At 32.7% G+C, this 19,783-nt stretch overlaps 1 protein-coding gene across 5 annotated transcripts in view; it reads left to right on the top strand.

Moving 5' to 3' along the window:
- Positions 1-18,123, top strand: part of LOC149802874 (nuclear receptor subfamily 1 group D member 2-like) — a 179,130-nt gene extending 161,007 nt beyond the window's left edge. For all 5 annotated transcript variants that reach the window (XM_089952322.1, XM_089952321.1, XM_089952323.1 and 2 more), the window contains one exon: positions 1,702-18,123. In XM_089952322.1, coding sequence (XP_089808448.1) covers positions 1,702-1,943 — 242 coding nt within the window. In that variant the 3' untranslated portion in view covers positions 1,944-18,123. The remainder of the gene's footprint in view (positions 1-1,701) is intronic.
- Positions 18,124-19,783: the final 1,660 nt, after the last annotated feature.

The following is a 19,783-nucleotide window of genomic DNA, read 5'->3' as shown; positions in this document are numbered from 1 at the left end:
GTCTCAAGCACTGTTTGTACCAGAATCATCAAGACAGATGATTGGTTGTGCCAGAATCATCAAGCAGATGATTGGTTGTGCCAAAATCATCAAACTAGATGATGCTATGCATTCCTCTATGTACCATTTTCTTACAAGAAAAGAGGCTTATTGTGACCTATATTTCCTCTTTTACTGGCATGTATTACTGCATTTAGCTCATAACCACATTGTTGTACAATACTGCTATATCTGCCATCATAAAACATGGCATGAGGATGTATCTTGATACATGTGACACCTTCATCATAATAGTATGTCACTGTGACCCATGATTCACATTTCATGGATTTAAAGTTAATTGTACTTTTTTTTTACTGTTATTGCTTTACCCCTTTAAACTAGGTCAATTTATATATCATTTTTAGTACCACACTCAGCTGAAAAGGGTCACCGTGACCCATGTTTCTCATTTTGCTTAGGTTAAGTTGTTATATTTGGCTCATAACCACACATTGTTAGATTGCTTTATTTATACTATCTTATATAAAATTATGAAACTTGGTGACGTGTCTTTATAAGGACTACCCCAATCTTTCAGTAGTCAGTATCAACCATGTTTTATGTTGACTTGGAGTAAATGTTTTATTTGTTCATATCTCAGAATTGTTCTTGCAGTAAATTTGAAATTGATGATCATATAAATCTCAATTACTACAACACTATTTCAACAAAAGAGGCTCAATGTGACTTATATTTAATCTTTTACTGACTGTGGGTAAGTTTTGCATTTAGCTAATATCAGAATAGTTTTTGGCATGTTACATGCATACTGTCCTTCCAAGAATTGTGAAACTTGGTGAGTGGATGCATCTTTAATAAATTCAAAATTAGTTTTGTTTATAGAAGTCTCTGCGATCAATATTTCATGCCAGGTGACTTTGTTAAAATTTTTTGTTAAAAGTTAATTTCTTGAATATTATTTATATTCCAGTAATGAAAATTGATAATGCATTTATAGTACTACAGTGCCCAAAAAGGTCACTGTGAGCTCCATGTTATGCTTTATTAACATGAGTTAAGTATTTGTATTTACGCTTACATAGATTCATCTCTGCTTGACCTATATAATCAGAAGTCCCATTGTGACTAAGGCAGTTGGAAGTAGGACTAAATATATTCAGTGGTAAACCTTCTGTATTATAGTTTGCTGTGATATGTTATCCTGGCAGGTTAAGGGAATATTGTAAATGTGAACTAAGTGTACTGCATTCTGCATGTTTTTCATGTGAGTTCTGTCTACAGTGGTTAATTAGAGAATTAACTGATGCATGAATTATGTACTGCTATCACTCCAAATGTTCTCAAAGTCTGTGACTTTCACCCAGTATTATATTTATTGCACTGTGGTATGAAGATGTATTAACTGATTTGACTTCTGATATTTTCTTGCATAACTAACATGTGGTTTCAGAAATAAATGGTTATACATTTTCACTGGTAGTATTGTAAAAGTTACATATCAGTTCTCCCATTTTCACAAATAAGATCTGAGAATTTTAAGAAATCACAATTTTGCTTTTGCATTCTATCCAATAACCATGGTCAAAAATTAGTTTGAAACATCGTATTGGAAATGCCCATCTAGATAGGTGCATGTATGCTCCAGAGGAACCCAGCACATTAATGGAAGAAGATTATGACACTTTTTTTCTTTTTTAGATCGGCAAGGGCTGAAAAATCGTGATAAAGTGAGTAAGCTACAGGAGTTATTAATCCAAGCATTGCAAAATCAAGTCAGTGCCAGCCATCCCGAGGAGACAGGACTCTTTCCCCGCCTTCTTATGAGTATTTCTAGTCTGCGAGAGCTGGGTGTGGAACACAGGAGGATGCTGGGTAGTCTTAAGGGACAGATCAGCTTTGCCCATGACCTCTATGCAGAAACCTTTGACCTTTTGACCTAATTGCTCTCATGTCAATCTATGCTTTATTTGGAAAGGTTTTATGATGATGGGAACATATCACTTCATATTTATTGTGCGTTTGCAAGCTTAAGTAATAAAAATGTGTACTTTATGCAGTAAATATTGTTTTTATTGTTCTAACAAACTCATCTTTTTATTTATTCATAAGAAACACTATCTTTATTTTGGATATATGTTTCAACTCATGGAAATGTTTTTATCTATGGAGTAGAATGATGGGAAATAATTGAGAAAATATCATAAACATTGCTGTTTTTTAAAGTTATAATCAGTCGTGCTTGACCCTACAACGTACGTCTACTTGTGAGGAACGAGAAAGTTCATTTGACATGTAGGGTACATAATTGATAAACTTAAAAATCATTTCTTTTCATCCCATTTTTGAATGAGTTTTTTTTAGTTATTAGTTTTATTTAGAGAGGTAAGACTTTTAACTGAGTAATTTATTAATAAAATGAATATAGGTATGAAATTGTCATGAGTAAATATTATGTTTCGATATATTATGCAATTCTGCCAGCTTGTTTGATTTTTGTTTTATTTATTTATTGTTAGAGGTTTGATTTAAGGTTTTTGCAATGAAATAAAATGAGTAATTTTGCATCATATGTGCTGCTTCCAAATTGGTTCTTCTAAGTTTTGTTTTGCCATAAGCTTTTTTTTGTCACAATGTTTCCAGTTAAAAACAAATTAGCTACTAGTCTTTTCCTCAGATAACTACTCTTTTATATATATATAATTAAATGTCTTATATTTGATGTTTCATTATCACCCAGTCTAATTAGAACTGAGAATAACTAACTGTCTGAGAGGTACCAATAGAAAAGTTTGACCTTTGGCATTCCTGACCTACTTATTGTTTTTGTAGAGTCTCAGATAAAAGATATAATGTTTTTTAAAGGTGTGTTCTTGTAAGTAAGAGATTGTTCGGAGTGACATTTTTCACTTTAATAAATATGAAATCTTTAATTTGAATGATGAGTGAAAGAATTAATAGGACAGGGTTTCATGATCACATTTCCAGAGGAAATTAATCAAGGAATGCAAAAAACATACTGACCATATGAGACCTAACCTTCATTTTCATACTTTCTGTGATGTCGAATATCGCCTTTATTTGAAAGGAAAAAATGTTGAGAGTTGTAATCAAACAAAATTTGGCAGTGAAAAATGAAATCAGCAGTGACCAGCTGAGCCTACGATAAAGAATTCATAATTGAGTAATAGAAAGGTATATCAATAAGTACAAATCTGTTTGGCGGAAAAAGATCCTGGGAGAAAGTAGAATACTTTGAAATAGAAAAGGAAGAATAAGAGGCTGGATCTTTATATGATAGTGAATTTCTGCAACTGCAAATTTTATTATGTTGATATTTGACACCAAGAAGATTTAATCGTACGCCCTGGTTTCAAGGCTTATCAAGCTGAAAAGCCTCCGCACTTGAAAGGCGCTCTTTTCTGTGCTGAGTTCTATTACATATTTAAACATGAATCACCGTGTGTAGGGGGGGTACAAGTTTATTGTCTAAATGTAATTTGATAATTGTGTCCTGCTTTAAAGTTTATATTCAAATTATTACAAGATTCCACAAGTTCTATAGATTATTCGGTGCTATTTAGCAGTTGTTGTGAAGAAATGTGCCATTTTAGCATTTGAGATCCATTTTGTATCAAATGCACATAATTTCTCAATATTCATGTGACTTGCATACTGTGTTGTATGTCAACCGTGATTCTAGATACCCACATGATAACAAGGGTGCTTTCCAATTTTACATTTAGTCTTATTTTATTCAATGACAATTTTGCTTTGTTGTAAGATTTTATACAGTTTTTATCATCTTGTCATTATTTTTTGACCTGAAATAGTATAGTACGTTTTGTTTCCTATAGTTACACAGGTGCTGAATGTAATAATAGTTCACTTGCTTTTGACTTTGACATAGAAATATCTGTAAAATTCATATTTTTTATTTCTTTTTTAATTTAATATATAAAACTGTAGGAAATTTAAAATTCTTGCATTTAGCATATTGCCAGTGATGGTAATTACATTTTTTATTCAGACTCAAAAATTTTGGAAAACGTTTCTAAATACTAAATATGAACTATTAGGTAAAGATTATTTGACAAATGCTTAATTGGCATTCTTAGTCATTAAAAGGCTTGGAAATAATTTTGAAGTCTTCCAAACTTTTTATGCAATTAATAGTTGTCTTTTTTTCTTAAAACTATCATGCAAAAACAATTCCATTGCTTTGTCCTGCATTAAAATGTATGCTTGCCTAACAAACTCCATGTTACCTGTTTGCAATAAACTGTGTCCTTTCTCAGAAGAAAAAAAAGAATTTGCAGAGTGCAGTCGATATGATACTACATGATGTAAGAAAAGTATTGAACACCTTGACATGTAAATAACATTTATTTTCAGACCTTTGAAATACTGTCAGCGTTTTTAACAATGACCACATTTGTTTCCAGACATTTATTGTAGTATTGAGTCTGTCAGTATAAAGACCATGCCTTCAGTTAATTAAAGATGAGCTATCTTCTTTATCAAACCAACATATGAAGATTGAGTCAAAATATAAATCTGTTCTTCATATAAATAATATTGTACCTATTTTTAAATCTCATATATGTATTTTCCTACAGCTAAAATGCATATTTCTAAAAATGTTTACATGTTGTCATCTGTTTATTATTTGTGACAGTAAAGTTATGTGGAATGACAATGTCATTGTAAAGAATAATAAAGTAGAAGGAAATGTGTTTGCTTGTTACTGGGAAATTATTGTCAGTCAGAATCATAATATTTTAATATAAAGATAAGATGTTATGTGGAATGACAATGTCATTGTAAAGAATAATAAAGTAGAAGGAAATGTGTTTGCTTGTTACTGGGAAATTATTGTCAGTCAGAATCATAATATTTTAATATAAAGATAAGATTTATCTTTGTTTCTGTCATTTTTCTTTTGGAACTGAAATATTCCATTGTAATGCATATTGTGTTAATGAATGTTGACTCTAATTGCTTCAGATGTGTGCTGTGCCTTGTAACAAGCTAGTATTAGTCATTTGTCTATTTCCAATTTTTATTCCAAGGTAGGTAACCTATTTTTATTTTTCATCTCCTATACATTTATGGTTCTGTATTATAAAAGGGTTTTCTAGTTTGCTTCATCTGAATGTGACAAAGACTTTTGCATTTGGTTTATGGTATTCTTGATATTTGATTACATTTTTGTAAATAATTTGTAAATTTTACATTCAAACTAGCCACCAGATATTGTTTCCTTTCATTCTAAGCAAATTGAATCAGTCAATATTTAAAATGCAGTTGGTTCCAAATGCTTTTAAAACTAAGAATATCATGTACTCTCCAGATAAGCAAAGAGCTTATGTAGTCCATATGAGCTTACAGTATTTCAGAATAGAAGCTTAGGATACACACATTTCAGTATATTTTTATTGTATTAACAGTGATCTTAGTCATTGTTTTGGGCTGAATCTAAAGAATATTGGAATTACGAAAAGGTCTAGATAAAATGCTATCTATTCCTCTCAGGCCCTTACCTGAGAGTAAATCGATCCCCTCACTTTTACACAAATATGGCCTTTTTATTCCCCACAAAGAATGTTGAAGGCATACATGGTGTTACATGTTATTTAAGTTCTGTATTTTGATCAGATTTTATATATTCTTGTTCCATGAACATGTGTTTAAGAAAGCCATGTTTGATGGTATATTGCATCCCCATTTTCAAATAATTCTTACAGTGGGCCCTTGCACTTCTAATAGGAGAAATATTGTAATGATTACTGGATATATTAAACACATGCACAAACTGAATATTTTTTAAAAAGATTGAGACTTCACTGTTTTGTTAAACAAAAAGCAACTTTCCAAATGTAGAAATCAGTTTTCTTCAAAAGTTTAACTTTTTTGGATTACCATTTCAGTAAATGTATTAATTTCTGTTGCCTGATTCAGTTGGATGAAACTATGTCTGTGAAGAGACATAATTTACAATGCATCATTTCTGTGATCTTCAGTTCATAATTGAAAAACAATAAAAAGTTCAGTAAACTTTTTGTAACAAACCCCTTAAATAAAAACACAATGTCTTATACTGGGCAATGTATAAGAAACCCATTTCCTGGTATTATTCAGCCTGTATGCAGTGGACACCTCTCAATAAAGGACAAAATTTAATAGTCACTTGATTGTCCATTATTGACAGGTTTCATTGTAATATGTTACACTATGCAAATCTTGGACTCCTGAAACTATCATTGTAACCATTAAGAGAAAGGATCTGTTCAAAACCTGTGGTAAAAATTAGTCGGAAAAATCTAGTCATTGATGGCAATATTGATCTTTAATTGTGGTAGATCAATCGCCAAATGCTTGTTATGCAATGAACAAGTTTTCACAAAAGGCAGGCTGGGATAAGGGAATGAACACCAATACAGAACTTTTTCATTATAATGTTTTTTTTATGAGTATGTGTCATAATATGATGCATTGTACACAGAACGTAATGGTATTTTACGATGTGTAACCATGTTATAATGGTTCTCACCAGCCAAGAACTAAAATTAGTTGAAATGAAACAAATAACTATTATAGAACTGAATTAAGCCAATTCAAAGTGGCCTGTGCTTGAACTATGTTACAGGAGGAGGAGTTGTATTTTATTGAGGGCATGTGTTACATAATGAGCCATACTTTACTGAAGACCTTTGTTACAATGAGAAGTTGTGTTTTGCCAAGAAATTTTATAGTGAGATACCACAGTAACAAGGCTTTCAATGTAGTGATGAATTCAATTAATTAGTCCATCAAACTAAGTCAGTATGAAAGTCAGGAAACTAGAAGACTTGGATCAGTTAGCAATTTTTGTATTATTTAATTTATTAATATTTATTTTAGTGTGAATGAAGTAGAAGTTATCCTAGTTTTAGTTTATGTTTGCTTTCCAATATTCATGACAGTGTGTTAATCATTCCAGAAACATAGACCATGTAGGATATAAATTTGTGTGTTTGTGTCTTGTCTATTTTTTTAAATGACCAAGTTGCAAGAAAGTCTTCTATGCAGCTCTTTATTGATATCAGCCAAATCAGACTGGTTGGTTTATATTTTGACTAGATGTTTGCATCAGTGTGTCTCACGTAGTTTGAATCAGTTCATAATATTTATACATTTTTGTGTTCATTGCATAATAAACAAATGAGAAGGTCAAGAAAGTAACATTATATTTAAATTGTAGTGTCACAAAAATAGGAATTTGTAATACACAGGGCCAAAGTAATGCATAAGGTACAGTTTCACTTACCACCATAGTAATACCATTTTACTAAAGTTCTATCAGTGCTGTAAAATGTAAGCTTGGATCTATCTAAGTTTGCAGAATGCACCAGAAGATCTGATTCAGTACTGTTTGTCTGTGTAATATTGAGTGAAAAGCATGGAACCTGATCTACTGGTGAAATAGGTAATGACAGATTGGGACCTGTGCTGTTTGTATTTGAATTCATACAGTGCATGGATACGTGTTAAGTGTGTCTTTCTGGACTGCATTACTTTAGCCTGTATGTATTCACTGCATATGCTTGTTTTTGTTTTGCATATACCTATGGAAACCATTTTAAAGTCATACACATAATGTACAAATGTAATGATGGGAAAGATTTTCACAGATTTGCAATACTGTTTACTGAATTTCAATTAGTTCTTGTAACTATACATTATAGATGCTAATACAACTAAATGACAAATGGCAATTGATCTTACACAAATAGAAAAGCAAATTTTAAAATGAAATGACATACCGTAGTTTCACTAGAGGTTATTTCTTAGTTCTGGAATTACACTGTGCAATTTTATTCAAGTTCCAAAAACTATTTTATTTTACACCACAACACTCCAAAGTGTAGATCCATCTCTTCTTTTTGCCATTCACAAGTAAATAATTATTCTGTTTTATCAAATTCATTGTGCATAAAGAATGTTTCCGCTTTTGTGTTATACAGTATGGTTTTAAACCATGAAAACTGACCTTTTTGAATATCAGTGATATTTATGACTGCTGAGTTTTAAAAAGCTCTAAAATTATGAGCAGTTCAGATTATCAAAGTAAATTCTAATCCTGAGTTTCCATATTATTGTATACAACACACACATCCACTGATTGGCATAGACTCATATCTGCCAATAAATAATGCACCAGTAAGTCAGGCTCTATGCTATTTGCTTGAAATCATACTGTATATACTTATAAGATAAATCCAACTGCACAGACCCAGATCTGACATTGCATAATGCGCCAGCAGATCTGGGTCTGTGTAATTTTATAGGGGTAGTCATTAGAACAAACAACATAGACCCTGATCTACAGGTGCATTATACTATGGCAGATCAGGATCTTTGTTGTTTGCAGTTTGACTTGTAAGCAAGTACATATGGTAAGCAGAAAGAGTGGCTGAGAGAGACCCTGATCGCTCAGTGCATCATGTGTTGGCAGATATTGGTCTGCACTTTTTACAGTTGGATGTGGTATTTGAGCAAATATGGTATATTTGAGAGCCAACTTAAGTACATGTTTGGGACAGTATTATAGCTCTAGTTCACATTTCCTGCCATAAAGCAGATGTTAAATTTGTTCTGCAAACATTATAGAAAGGTATTTATCTGGTTTAATTTGCATTTCTCAAAACTTTGGCACCTATTAAGATAGGAGAAAAAGTTTGTTTGGTTTACGATTGCTTACATTAAAGAATCCTTATGGAACATGGCAGATTAAAGGTCCTTGTTTCATTGTTGATTGGAATAAAACTCTGATGATTATCTCATGAGTCCTGTCTGATATATTATTGGAAAAAAATGGGGGTATGGTTTATGTGTGGATAAAGCTTTAACATTTCTAAAAACCGGCTAAAATTCTGTCAAAGTATGTGATGGGCTTATTATGGGAAAATTATGGTCATACTAATCTGGCATAGTATATATTATGTGATGGTTATGGTCATACCAGACTGGCATAGTGTATATTATGGGATAAATATAGTCATACCAGACTGGCATAGTGTATATTATTGGAGAATTATGGTCATACCAGACTGATACAGCATATATTTTGTTTTTGACTTGCTGGTTTATATAAACACATGACAGATCTATGTTTCTGTTTTGGCCATTGTGGCTCAGTTCTGTTGAGGTATTTACTTACTAAAAGGGCAGCATACCATATCACTATCATTCCTATTGTACTAGCTCTGGCACTGAACTGTTTCTTCAATCTAGTCACACCAGCAGAAAGCAGCTGCATGTGTAGAAAAAATCTGAAGCATAGCCTTGGTCTTACAGACACAATTGTTTGGGGGGGGGGTCCTTTATTTTTCAGTATTTTTTAAAGTAATGATTAGTTTTAAATGGTACATTTGTTTGTTTAGTTTGAATTTTTTATTATGTCCTTCAAAAAAGATTGTGGCTTTATGAATAATTAGTTTTGAAAATAGTTGATAAGCTACAGAGGAATGTCCAGTGTATTATATAATCTCATCATATAGGGGAACCAATGTAGTCTTTAAATCCAGTCCCTGAGAAAAACAAAAAAGTCCAACCGGTGAAAATCCCCAGCATGTGCTGTAAGTATCGATATTTTCAACATCATCCATTATTTTATCATTTTCATTCAGTGTTTGCCATTTTTCTTAGTTATAAACATTTTATAAAGCATTCATTTATGGCAGTTTAAAAAAAGAAGGGATATAATGCTGTGATGTTTTCTGGCAAAACGATGTCAGACAGTGTAGCTCTTTGAGGCCATTTTGATTTTGAAAGATGTTCGTTTCTTATTTTTGGTCTTCCACATTGATTACTAGAACTGTAGTCTCGCTTTTAATAGCCATTTCCCGCTGAACACAATAACAGTAGCCAAAAAGAGAGTAATTAGAATTTTGCAAATAAAAATTTGTGTAGACTTCATAGTAGCAAAGTACTGATTTTGTTGTACTTGCCAACATTTCTGAACATCTGGTTGTTAAAACTTATGATAAAATATAAAATGAAGACTAGTATTTATGATTATATTATTTGGGTGCTCTTTACGAAGCAAGGTATAATGAGGCCTTCAGAATTTGTTTGGAATCGTATTTCTATATGGGCAAATAAAACTTAGATTTTTGCTTGCCAAATTCAATTCTCACTTTCTCTGCTTAAGCATCTTTTATATAACAAAATATAATCTTGTAAGATTTTAGTGTTTATTTCATCTCAGATTAAAGCAAATGTCATCAAATCCTGCTACATATCTCTATGTACCTTTCAGACTTGATATTGGCATGATAATTGAATGATTGAGTACCATGTTCCTTCTACTCATTAGTGATCAATTTATTGAAAATTATATATTTCTCATGAAAATTTGCATACATAATTGAACAGCACTGTTCATTTACTTTTTAAAATGTGTGACAATTATTGCAAGATAAATTTGTACATTACATAGAAATGTCCAGGCATCGGAGTCGATTCAGTGAGGTCTTAAAACAAGCAATACAGATGTAATTTTATAACAGCTGTCATTTGTCTCACAATCTATTTGATCAGCTGTTAGCTGGGATTATTGATTAATAACATTTGACTGAGAATTGTTAACAGGTCAGTTTGTTCAAACAGCTTTTCTTGCTGGAAAATACTGGATATACACAATCTGAAGTTTTAGCTCTTCTGCTCAAAGGCTACAAGAACTTATGGGATCTTTATGTCACTTAGCACAAGTTTGTTATTGCTACTCCTCCTACATGGAGGATTGCCATAAAACTTCACACACACACACATTCATCCTAAAGTCTAGTTGGTCCTAAATGAAAATGGTGCTGCTCAGACATCCAGTATGGCCACCAAATCAGCCATCTTGTGAATCTTGTTATTGCTACTTTACTTGATAGTCATATCAACATGGGGTTTTCACTGAAAGACTTGTGATGTCTAGTTGGTCCTAAATGCTGATCTAATGTCCAATATGACTACAACTATCATTAAAATCTTACTCCTGAATGGAATGTCATATCGAAATGGGTTTTCACAACAAGACTTCTTCTGATGTGCAGTTAGTCCTAAATGAAAATGGTTCCGCTTAGGCATCAAGTACAGCCAGAATGTTGGCCATCTTGAAAGTTTTGTTATTGAGGCTCTTCTTGAGTTGATGGTCATATACACATTGAGGTTTCACTAAAAAAAAACTTCATTTGATGCCTAGTTGGTCCTGATTTAAAATAGGGCCGATCTGATGTCCAATATGGCAGTCATCTTGTTAAGCTTATTGGTTCTCCTCCTGAACAGGAAGTCATACCAACATAGTTTTCGCCTCATATAATATCTGATTGGGCATCCAATATGACCACTACAGTGGTCATCTTGAAAATCTTATTATCACTGTTCAAGAATGGATGATTTATATCAGCATGGGGTTTTCACTAAAAGACTTATTATGATGTCTAGTTGGACCTATATGAAAATGGTGTCAATCTGACATTCAGTATTGCCACCACATTAACCATCTTGAAAATCTTTTTATTGCCGCTTCTCCTGAATAGACATATCATCAACGAGTTTTCATTGGAAAATTTCTAATGGTGTGTAGTTGGTGTTAAATAAAAATTGTGCCGATCTGATATCTGTGGCCACCATCTTGAAAATTATAGCATTCCTCCTTCTAGATAGAAAATCATATCAACACTGGGTTTTCACCAAAAGGCTACTGATTATGTTTAGTTGGTAGTGAATGAAAATAGGGCCAGTCTGGCACCCAGTATAGCCACTATGGCAGCCATCTTGAAAGTCTTGTTATTGCTAACTCCTGAGAAAGGTTGTTCCAGTAAAGCCTACTTTGGTCCAGATGAAGGCACTTTCAACATTGATTAGTGACCCATAGATGCAATTTAGAATTTTATATTATTTTCATATGCACTCATCGGAGTAAAGAGAATACGCAGATATTTTTAAAGAACTATCTTCCCGGGGTATCATCATGTTTAAATGGGATGGCATTAAATGGAAGTTATATCAACATGGTGTTTTCATCAGAGAACTAATTACGATATCTAGTTGGTCCTGAATCATAATGGAGCCAAACTGACCTCAAATATGGCTACCACAATAAAACATTTGAAAATCTTGTCAACAATTATCCTGAATGGATTTACATATCAACATGGGTTGTCACCAAGAGTCCAGTCTAACGATGTCCAATTTGTCTTATATGAAAGTAGCGCTAATCTTACATTTAATGCAGCTGCCACAGCAACTAATTTGAAAATATTGCCCAAGATTTTCAGAGAGTATTTCAATGCTTAGTGTTTAAAAATTATAAGTGGTCTTGAATTCCTGGAAATTCATTTAGGACATTAGAGCATCAGTCCCTTCAAAGGGCTTTTTGATGATCAAACTGAAATACTTTGACTTGGTTATCACAGATGCAAAGTTAAATGGGGACTGACTGAAGATTTCACAGTTTTCTCATTGTCTAAGTTCATACCAATTTGTTTATTACATAAGCTCGATTGTAATGTTTTGTGTTGGTGATTGTACGACTTGTGATACTAATACAACTCCCATAGTAAACCTATGCAAACATCATGATAGTAAAATTTCAAAGCTTTAAATTTCTGAAGATTAGCTTGTGATCAAATCTATATTTATCAGTTTAGACACATCCTTACTGACAATTTTTATGTTGAGAAAACCACATGAGCTGTGGCATTTTCTGGATCTACATGTGTTTGAAACGTTTTCAGTTCTATACCTAAAAGTCAGGTGCTAATTTCAGTGATGAGTTTCCCAAACTCAAGTCTAGGAAAGGATTGAAATTTCATCAATAAATCAAAGTCCCATTTTTTTTTTCTTCAGTTGCAACTAGGATAAGCTCTCAAAAGATTTTTTTGCTAAAATCTTGCTTTTATTATCAACCAGTCCTGGTCAGATAAACACATATATACTACTTCTTATGTTCACTCATTTTTAGACTGGTTCTCATCCATATCTTTAGTACCACAAGTCCTGTGATTATATACAGCTGAATCAAAAGCTTTTACCATGTGTAGACTGGTATGATGGGAAATTGATTGTAAGATTTTGCTATGTAGACAATTTCGTGAGTAAGATCTTTGTAACACTATAGTGATGTGCTAGTATTAACAGAGATTTTGTAATGGATTTTTGGGGGCAGACTCTAGTCAGTTGGTAAAGCAATCATTCCTTAATATTATCACAGATAAATGTGGTTGCACTCTTTACATGTTTGTTAAAAAAAGAACAGATATAGATGAAGAATTTTACTATATCACATGTAACAAATAAAAAGGGTTAAAAAAATACCCTTAGGTTGACAGTGGACCATTTTTCACTAAAATAAATAGACTATTATTCTAATTTAGTTATGAAGAGGACCCACGTGGTTTTATCATTGTGTTTGTAATTGTGTGCATTTATATCATAGTATACATGATGCAGCCAACACCTTCAGTTTTATACTGACATAAGACTGTTAACTGACTTATTTTCTACTGACATAGGACTGTTATCTGACAAACTTTATACTGACATAGGACTGTTATCTGACAAACTTTATACTGACATAGGACTGTTATCTAACAAGTTTTATATTGATATAGGACTGTTAACTGTCAAGTTTTGTGAACCAATATATCGGGCTGAATATATGAAGAAATATAAGCCCATGCTAGGAATGTCATATTGTCACAGATTTATTCCTGTAGCGTATTAAGCACAGACCTTTCCAATGTCACTTAAATTGCATGGGAGGGCATGTGAATTTAAAAAAGAATTCTTTTATTCCTGTATGCCTGAAAAGTTGGAATGAAACTCATAACTCATCCATTGTCCTGTTACTGCCTCTCTGTAATTTTTCCAAAAATTAAATGCAAGGAATTCCAGTTGAAATGTCTTGATCATAATGGTATAGATCTGATGTCACTTCATGTCTAAATTTAATCGTAGCACTGTGAATTCTGGGAGAGATATTGGACTTGAAATGTTGCGGTTGCAACTTGTTATAATAAATCATGAAAAAGAATGTTTGTGGAGCATTAATAATTGCAATAACAATCATGTGAAAGAATTATCAGTATCTGGCCTTCTGTAAATCAGCTGTTGGTCTTTTTACTTGATAAAACCATCATGATTTTAATAATTGTATCACTCTGGAAAAGTGTCTACTCAACAAAATGCACTCATTTATAGAGTTGATAAGAGGAGTCCATAATATTCACCCGCTGCAAATTTAAAATTTTAAATCCTCATTCACTTGTTATTTTCTTGACAGTTGGTGACAAGGAATATTTTCCCTCACTAATTTTCTCTGCAGACCCTTATTTCGGTCTAAGAATGGCACAGGAAAATGCACCCAAACCAATACATTTTTTAGAGATTTTTGATTGCTTGAACCCATAACAGTGTAAAAAATATGTCTTGTTTTTTTTCTCCATAAAGCTTGATACTCCAACATTGCATAAAATTTCCTCAATATAATTGCATGACTTGCTTGGTCACATGGTATCATCTTAGGGCTGAATGTGCTGCTTTATTTTAACATTACAAGCTTTGGGACAGTTGCTTTCTAATTATGTATAAATTGGATAAGTGAAAATTAGCCTTATAAATTGACCATGCAACAAACGTGTTTTCAGATTAACATTCGCCCCATAACTGTAAAGCTATTGAAACAATCTGATTAGGCGTAATCTTAGTTGTAGTTTAATATTTGTCTTAATTCTGGACTTTCAACTATTTGATTATATTGGTGAAGGTCTGTTAAACTCAAGTTTAAAATCCAGCAATATATAAGGTTTAAATTTTAAATAATTATGACTGACCAATCAGATGTCAGAATCTTTAGGATATGGTGGTGATATTCAGGCCAGGTTATGGGTTTGCTAATTCAGCTTGAAACAGATAGAAAGAGGTGAGTTGAATGTGCTATTTACAAGACTTGGTTTTCTGTCACAGCAATACTTAAATGGTTTTATAAACTCTCACAAGACTGGTTTTATGTCAGTGTAACACTGAATGTTGCTCTTTCCAAGACATGATGTAAATAATATAATGCCAATCTATTTATTGTACTTAAGTGTACTAGCATTCATTTTGGATGGTTTCTTCATTTTATTGTTTGCTGTGGGTTTGCATGAAGCCTTCATAGTATTAATATAAAATTCCATATTAATTTATATTTGTGTAGGTAGGATTTTTTATATTAATGTGTGCTTTTTCACCATAGGAGTGAAGAAAGAGTGAGATAAGGCCTAGATAAGGAACAAGTTTTGTTTGCAGTGTTATAGATTTTGTTGTACAAGACTTTTTTCAGTTGTTTTTTTTTAACCAGCACTTTTATATGTGATGCCCAAAGGTTTAGAGTTTGTCATACCATACCAGTCAATTATAAAGACGAATTTGTACATTTTGACATTACTAGATTTGAAATTTTTTAGGCTTTTGTGAAATGATTTAAAAAAAGATGTGTCCATTCCATAGATACACTGTCTCTTGCATAATTTTATGCATTACATGAGTAAGGATTCTTATAATGATATTTACAAAATTATCTGCATTTGCAAAAGATTGTTTGTTTTGGATCTTTATACTAGTTGTAAACATTAAATTCAAAGGATATGATATAAAAAAACATCTACAACATTTGGCACATTTGTTTTTCTATTTTATGTTGAATATGTAACACAGAAAAGAAAAATTATGACCAATATTTTTTATAACAGTTGAAGGTTATGGAAGATTGTTAATATGACGTCTGAGTTTGAAAACAAAAACAAGATAATGTATTATGGTTTTGAAGGTGTCCAAATACATCTTGCTTAGTTACAGGTCACAATATTTCTTTTCTTGAAGTCAGATCAAGCACTGTTGCTAGTGCATTTTGGAGGCAGTGTCCGTTTCTCCTAATTTTGGTATTATATTATGTATTAGTAAGGTTTGTGTTGATTGGTTTGATACTTTATGGCACTGGAACACAAATAGGTTATTTAGTGCCCAGGCAATTGGAGTAAAGTGCCTTGCCCAAGGATCATCATAGCCATAGGATTCAAAAAGGCATTATTTCAGTTAGAAGTCCACCATGCTAACCACTGAGTCACCATGGATCTGGTTTGGTTGGACCATCATAAAAGTGTTGTATAACTAGAATACATAAGCAACATCATGGTGTTCAGCACATAATTTGAACATAGACAAAATATTTGTTAATACCATATTTCCATGTCAGTAACATGCATCCAGCTGCAAACAACATAGAACCAGGACTGCCAGTATATACTTTGCTGACAGTCCCAATCAGAATATCTCATGGTTTTTATGCCCTAATCCACCACAAAAATACTTTGATGGAGTGATAGTGTCAAAATGAGGAAATCACTGGAAACTAGCAGAGAACTCTGTCATGCACTGAAGAACAATTGGGGAAAAGGTAACCATGTAAAAAACACTACCATCTATACTTGCTTATAAGTCAAGTTCTGACTGTACAGACCCAATTATGCTGTTGCATAATGTGCGGGCAGATCTGCAACAGTGCTGTTTGCTTTTGATAATCAGTAGAACAAACAACATAGACTCTGATCTCCTGGTGGATTATGCTACAGCAGGTCAGGATTTTCTTGTTTGCAGTGAATATATATACAGTATGTTATCATGTTGTGATTATTTGCACAGGTTGAATAAAAGAAATTTCATTTTTGTAAGCTCCGACTTGAAGACAAAGTTGCTAGAATTTTGGAAAGTCATCTCAGTTGATAAGTTACCATGTTTTCAGCTATGATGGTTTGAATTATCCAAGATGTTATTTGATTAACAAGGTAAATTTATGTGCAGTGGCAGCTATTGTACATGTATTTATAAAGTGGCTTTAAAAAAAATTGTGGTAAACCTCCAAATTGCAGCAATGCAGAGTTTGTGTAGTTCATTCTATTGTTTTTTTAATTTAAAGCAAACTATGTAAAACATATCTGCAGAAATAATGTGCAGTGACAGATCATGTGATCACAGGTAGGGTTCTGCACTTTTGACAATTTGCTGTTGTAAATATGGTTGTACCTTGAATTGCAACAACAATTGTGATGGAAATTGTAACATCATTATCATATTGACCTAATTGATCTATCCACACACTTGCCAAATTTCATTGATGACTCCATAAATCTGACTTGAATTGTTGGGCTTGAATTATGTTTGACTATAGTGTCTGGACTCCACCTTGTCACATGATAAATGTCATTATCTTGTTGTGTGTGTTGTGTATATGCCTTTTGTATGTACAGATATAATTGTATGCTAGTTAGCTAACATATAATTAGTATTCAATTTATCACAAGTATTTATCAGTTTGGATGGTGATCAAAGCTTCTGCGGAACTCGCACACTCATTGTTGTGTTTGACTCGTGAGAGCATTCCTAGGAAACATTAATAGTAGTGATCCTTTATTTAAAGGGACATATTTATTATTACACAAGAACAATATATCAGTTTTTCTTTTCTGTGTGGGGTTTTTTAATATTTTTTTTAATTGTTGTAATTTTTTTTTTGTTGCAATTTACTTCATCCAAAACTAGATTGAAGAGAAAAATACTGCTGAACATTCCTATATATACATCTAGTTTGTTATCAGTATATTGAGAATGGGGGGTAATTCAAATGTCCTGTAATAATAGATTTCTCTCCCTTGTAATATGAGCAAAACTGAGTGAATTTCCCTTGCATGTATGATGCAGGTATTCTACATTATGCATTTGTTTCATTGCATGTTTGGTACGCTATCTCACATTTTAAAAGCTTTCAGTCATCACACAGGCTAACTGTTAAAAATGGGAGTTTTTTTATTATAAAAAAAATGTCAAATTGAAGGACACTATTAGTTCATGCTGCCAAGTGCCTATAGCTGTACTGCTCTTTCTGTAAGATTGACAAGGATGTGCAAGTTTCCCAGATCTTTTGATGTATGTGGATGTTCTATTTATTGCCTAATATTTAAATATGCATTAATGCTACATGCCATGTGAATCTCAGCATTGCAATTTCGCCGCTGCCAATCATCAAATAAACAAAAATTCTTGCTATAATTATGTTCTTTTTTGTCCTTCCCTTCTTGTACATTTATTAAATTTGTATGATGATTCTTTAGACAATGGATAAAAATATCACAATAGCTGGCGTGGGATTATAAATCTGATGTTTTGGATGGTCAAGTGCTCAGCTATTTTTAGGCAGAACCCAAGTCTGTGTCCAGATCTGGTGGATCACATTTTTATGCCCCACTTTGATATTACTAAGGCGTATAGTTTTATAATTTTCAGTCCATCCATCATTCTGTCCATCACACCTTAGGACATTCATTGTCCATGAACATAGTTTTCCCAATGTTTTTGTGTGGAATTTCCCCTAATTATAATAAAATTTTGGAGAGTTGAAATGAACTGGCATTAAGATGGAGGTGAAGCAGGAAATCATTGTTGATTCAATACTAAGATAGCTGATTTGTGTAATGGGAAATATCAAATATGTTACATAGTTGTAATGTGTTTGATACAATGAGATCTTGGCCCAGACCTTTGATCGTGCATGCAGTGGAATATAATTTAGCAAACAAATTCAAATTTATGGATCTGGGTCATTAACAATCACCAGCAAATTGATATTGCCTTGCATAGTTATTATATGCCCACAAAAAGCAGAGTGTATATTATGCACATATGCATTTCTTGTTTCTGCACAGTAGCTTTAGGTTTATATCATCTACCTTTACCAAATTCTGTAGATACATGCTTGGAGGTAGGTAAGAAGCCTATTGATTCTGAAGTGAAAAGGTCAAGGTTATTGACTGAAAATAGAAAAACGATTTCTGCACAATAACTTTCATTCCACAACAAAGACCTAGAGCAAACGTTCCATTCCCTACGATTGCCAACATTGAGGACTATGAAAAACTTGTAGTGTTTTCAGTTTGTAGATAAGTCTGGAATTATTCCTATTGTACAGTATTTGCTTGTCTGTAATACTGGCACAACAGGTTAGGTTCTGGTCATGATTGAATAATGTACTGACAGGTCAGTGTCTTCATTGTCCATCCCATGTATGATTTTTCTCAAGCCTGGTGGGAAATGAGATATAGCACTCACTTTTCCTGCAGTTTGGTATGGTACTGGTTTTCAATTTTATATTTGCACGTTTTCCAAAATCCCTTAGTATATTTCACATAGCAATTGCCAATAATCATTATGAACTAAGACTGATCATTCTGCAACATCCCTGCTCACCTGTTTTACTTTGGGCTCAAGATCCCAGTTGGAGAACATTTGTGTGAAGGTTTTGGTTAAAGGGTTGGGATTTTTTTAATAATATCTCTGAACCTACTTGATAAGAGCTGCAGAGGTTTAATTTGACATGCCTGTACTGTAAGATGAAAGGATTTTCAAATCTGTAGTCAATCAAGAAGAATGCTCTAGCATCAGTTCCATTCTAATCATTGGTACATTTCCAGATCATCTATACCCATTTACACAAGAAACTCTAAATTGCTTATTTTAAAAATAGTTTGACAGGAAACATCATAATTGTGAAGAGTGCTCGGCGAAATGCTTTTACTTTGGGCTTTAGTAACAACCTCACCAGGACAAAACAGTCCAGGAGGCCAGACTTGTCATTTGTTCATCATAAATTGATTTCTTTAATGGAAATTTGTAAAAATTAAATATCAATGTGATCCTGATCACAGGAGAATTC

Source organism: Sinohyriopsis cumingii, chromosome 3 (assembly GCF_028554795.1).
Source record: "Sinohyriopsis cumingii isolate HCF-2022 chromosome 3, ASM2855479v2, whole genome shotgun sequence".
NCBI lineage: Eukaryota > Metazoa > Mollusca > Bivalvia > Unionida > Unionidae > Sinohyriopsis > Sinohyriopsis cumingii.
The sequence above is the reverse complement of the archived record's forward strand: the minus strand, read 5'-3'. Positions and strand labels throughout refer to the sequence as shown.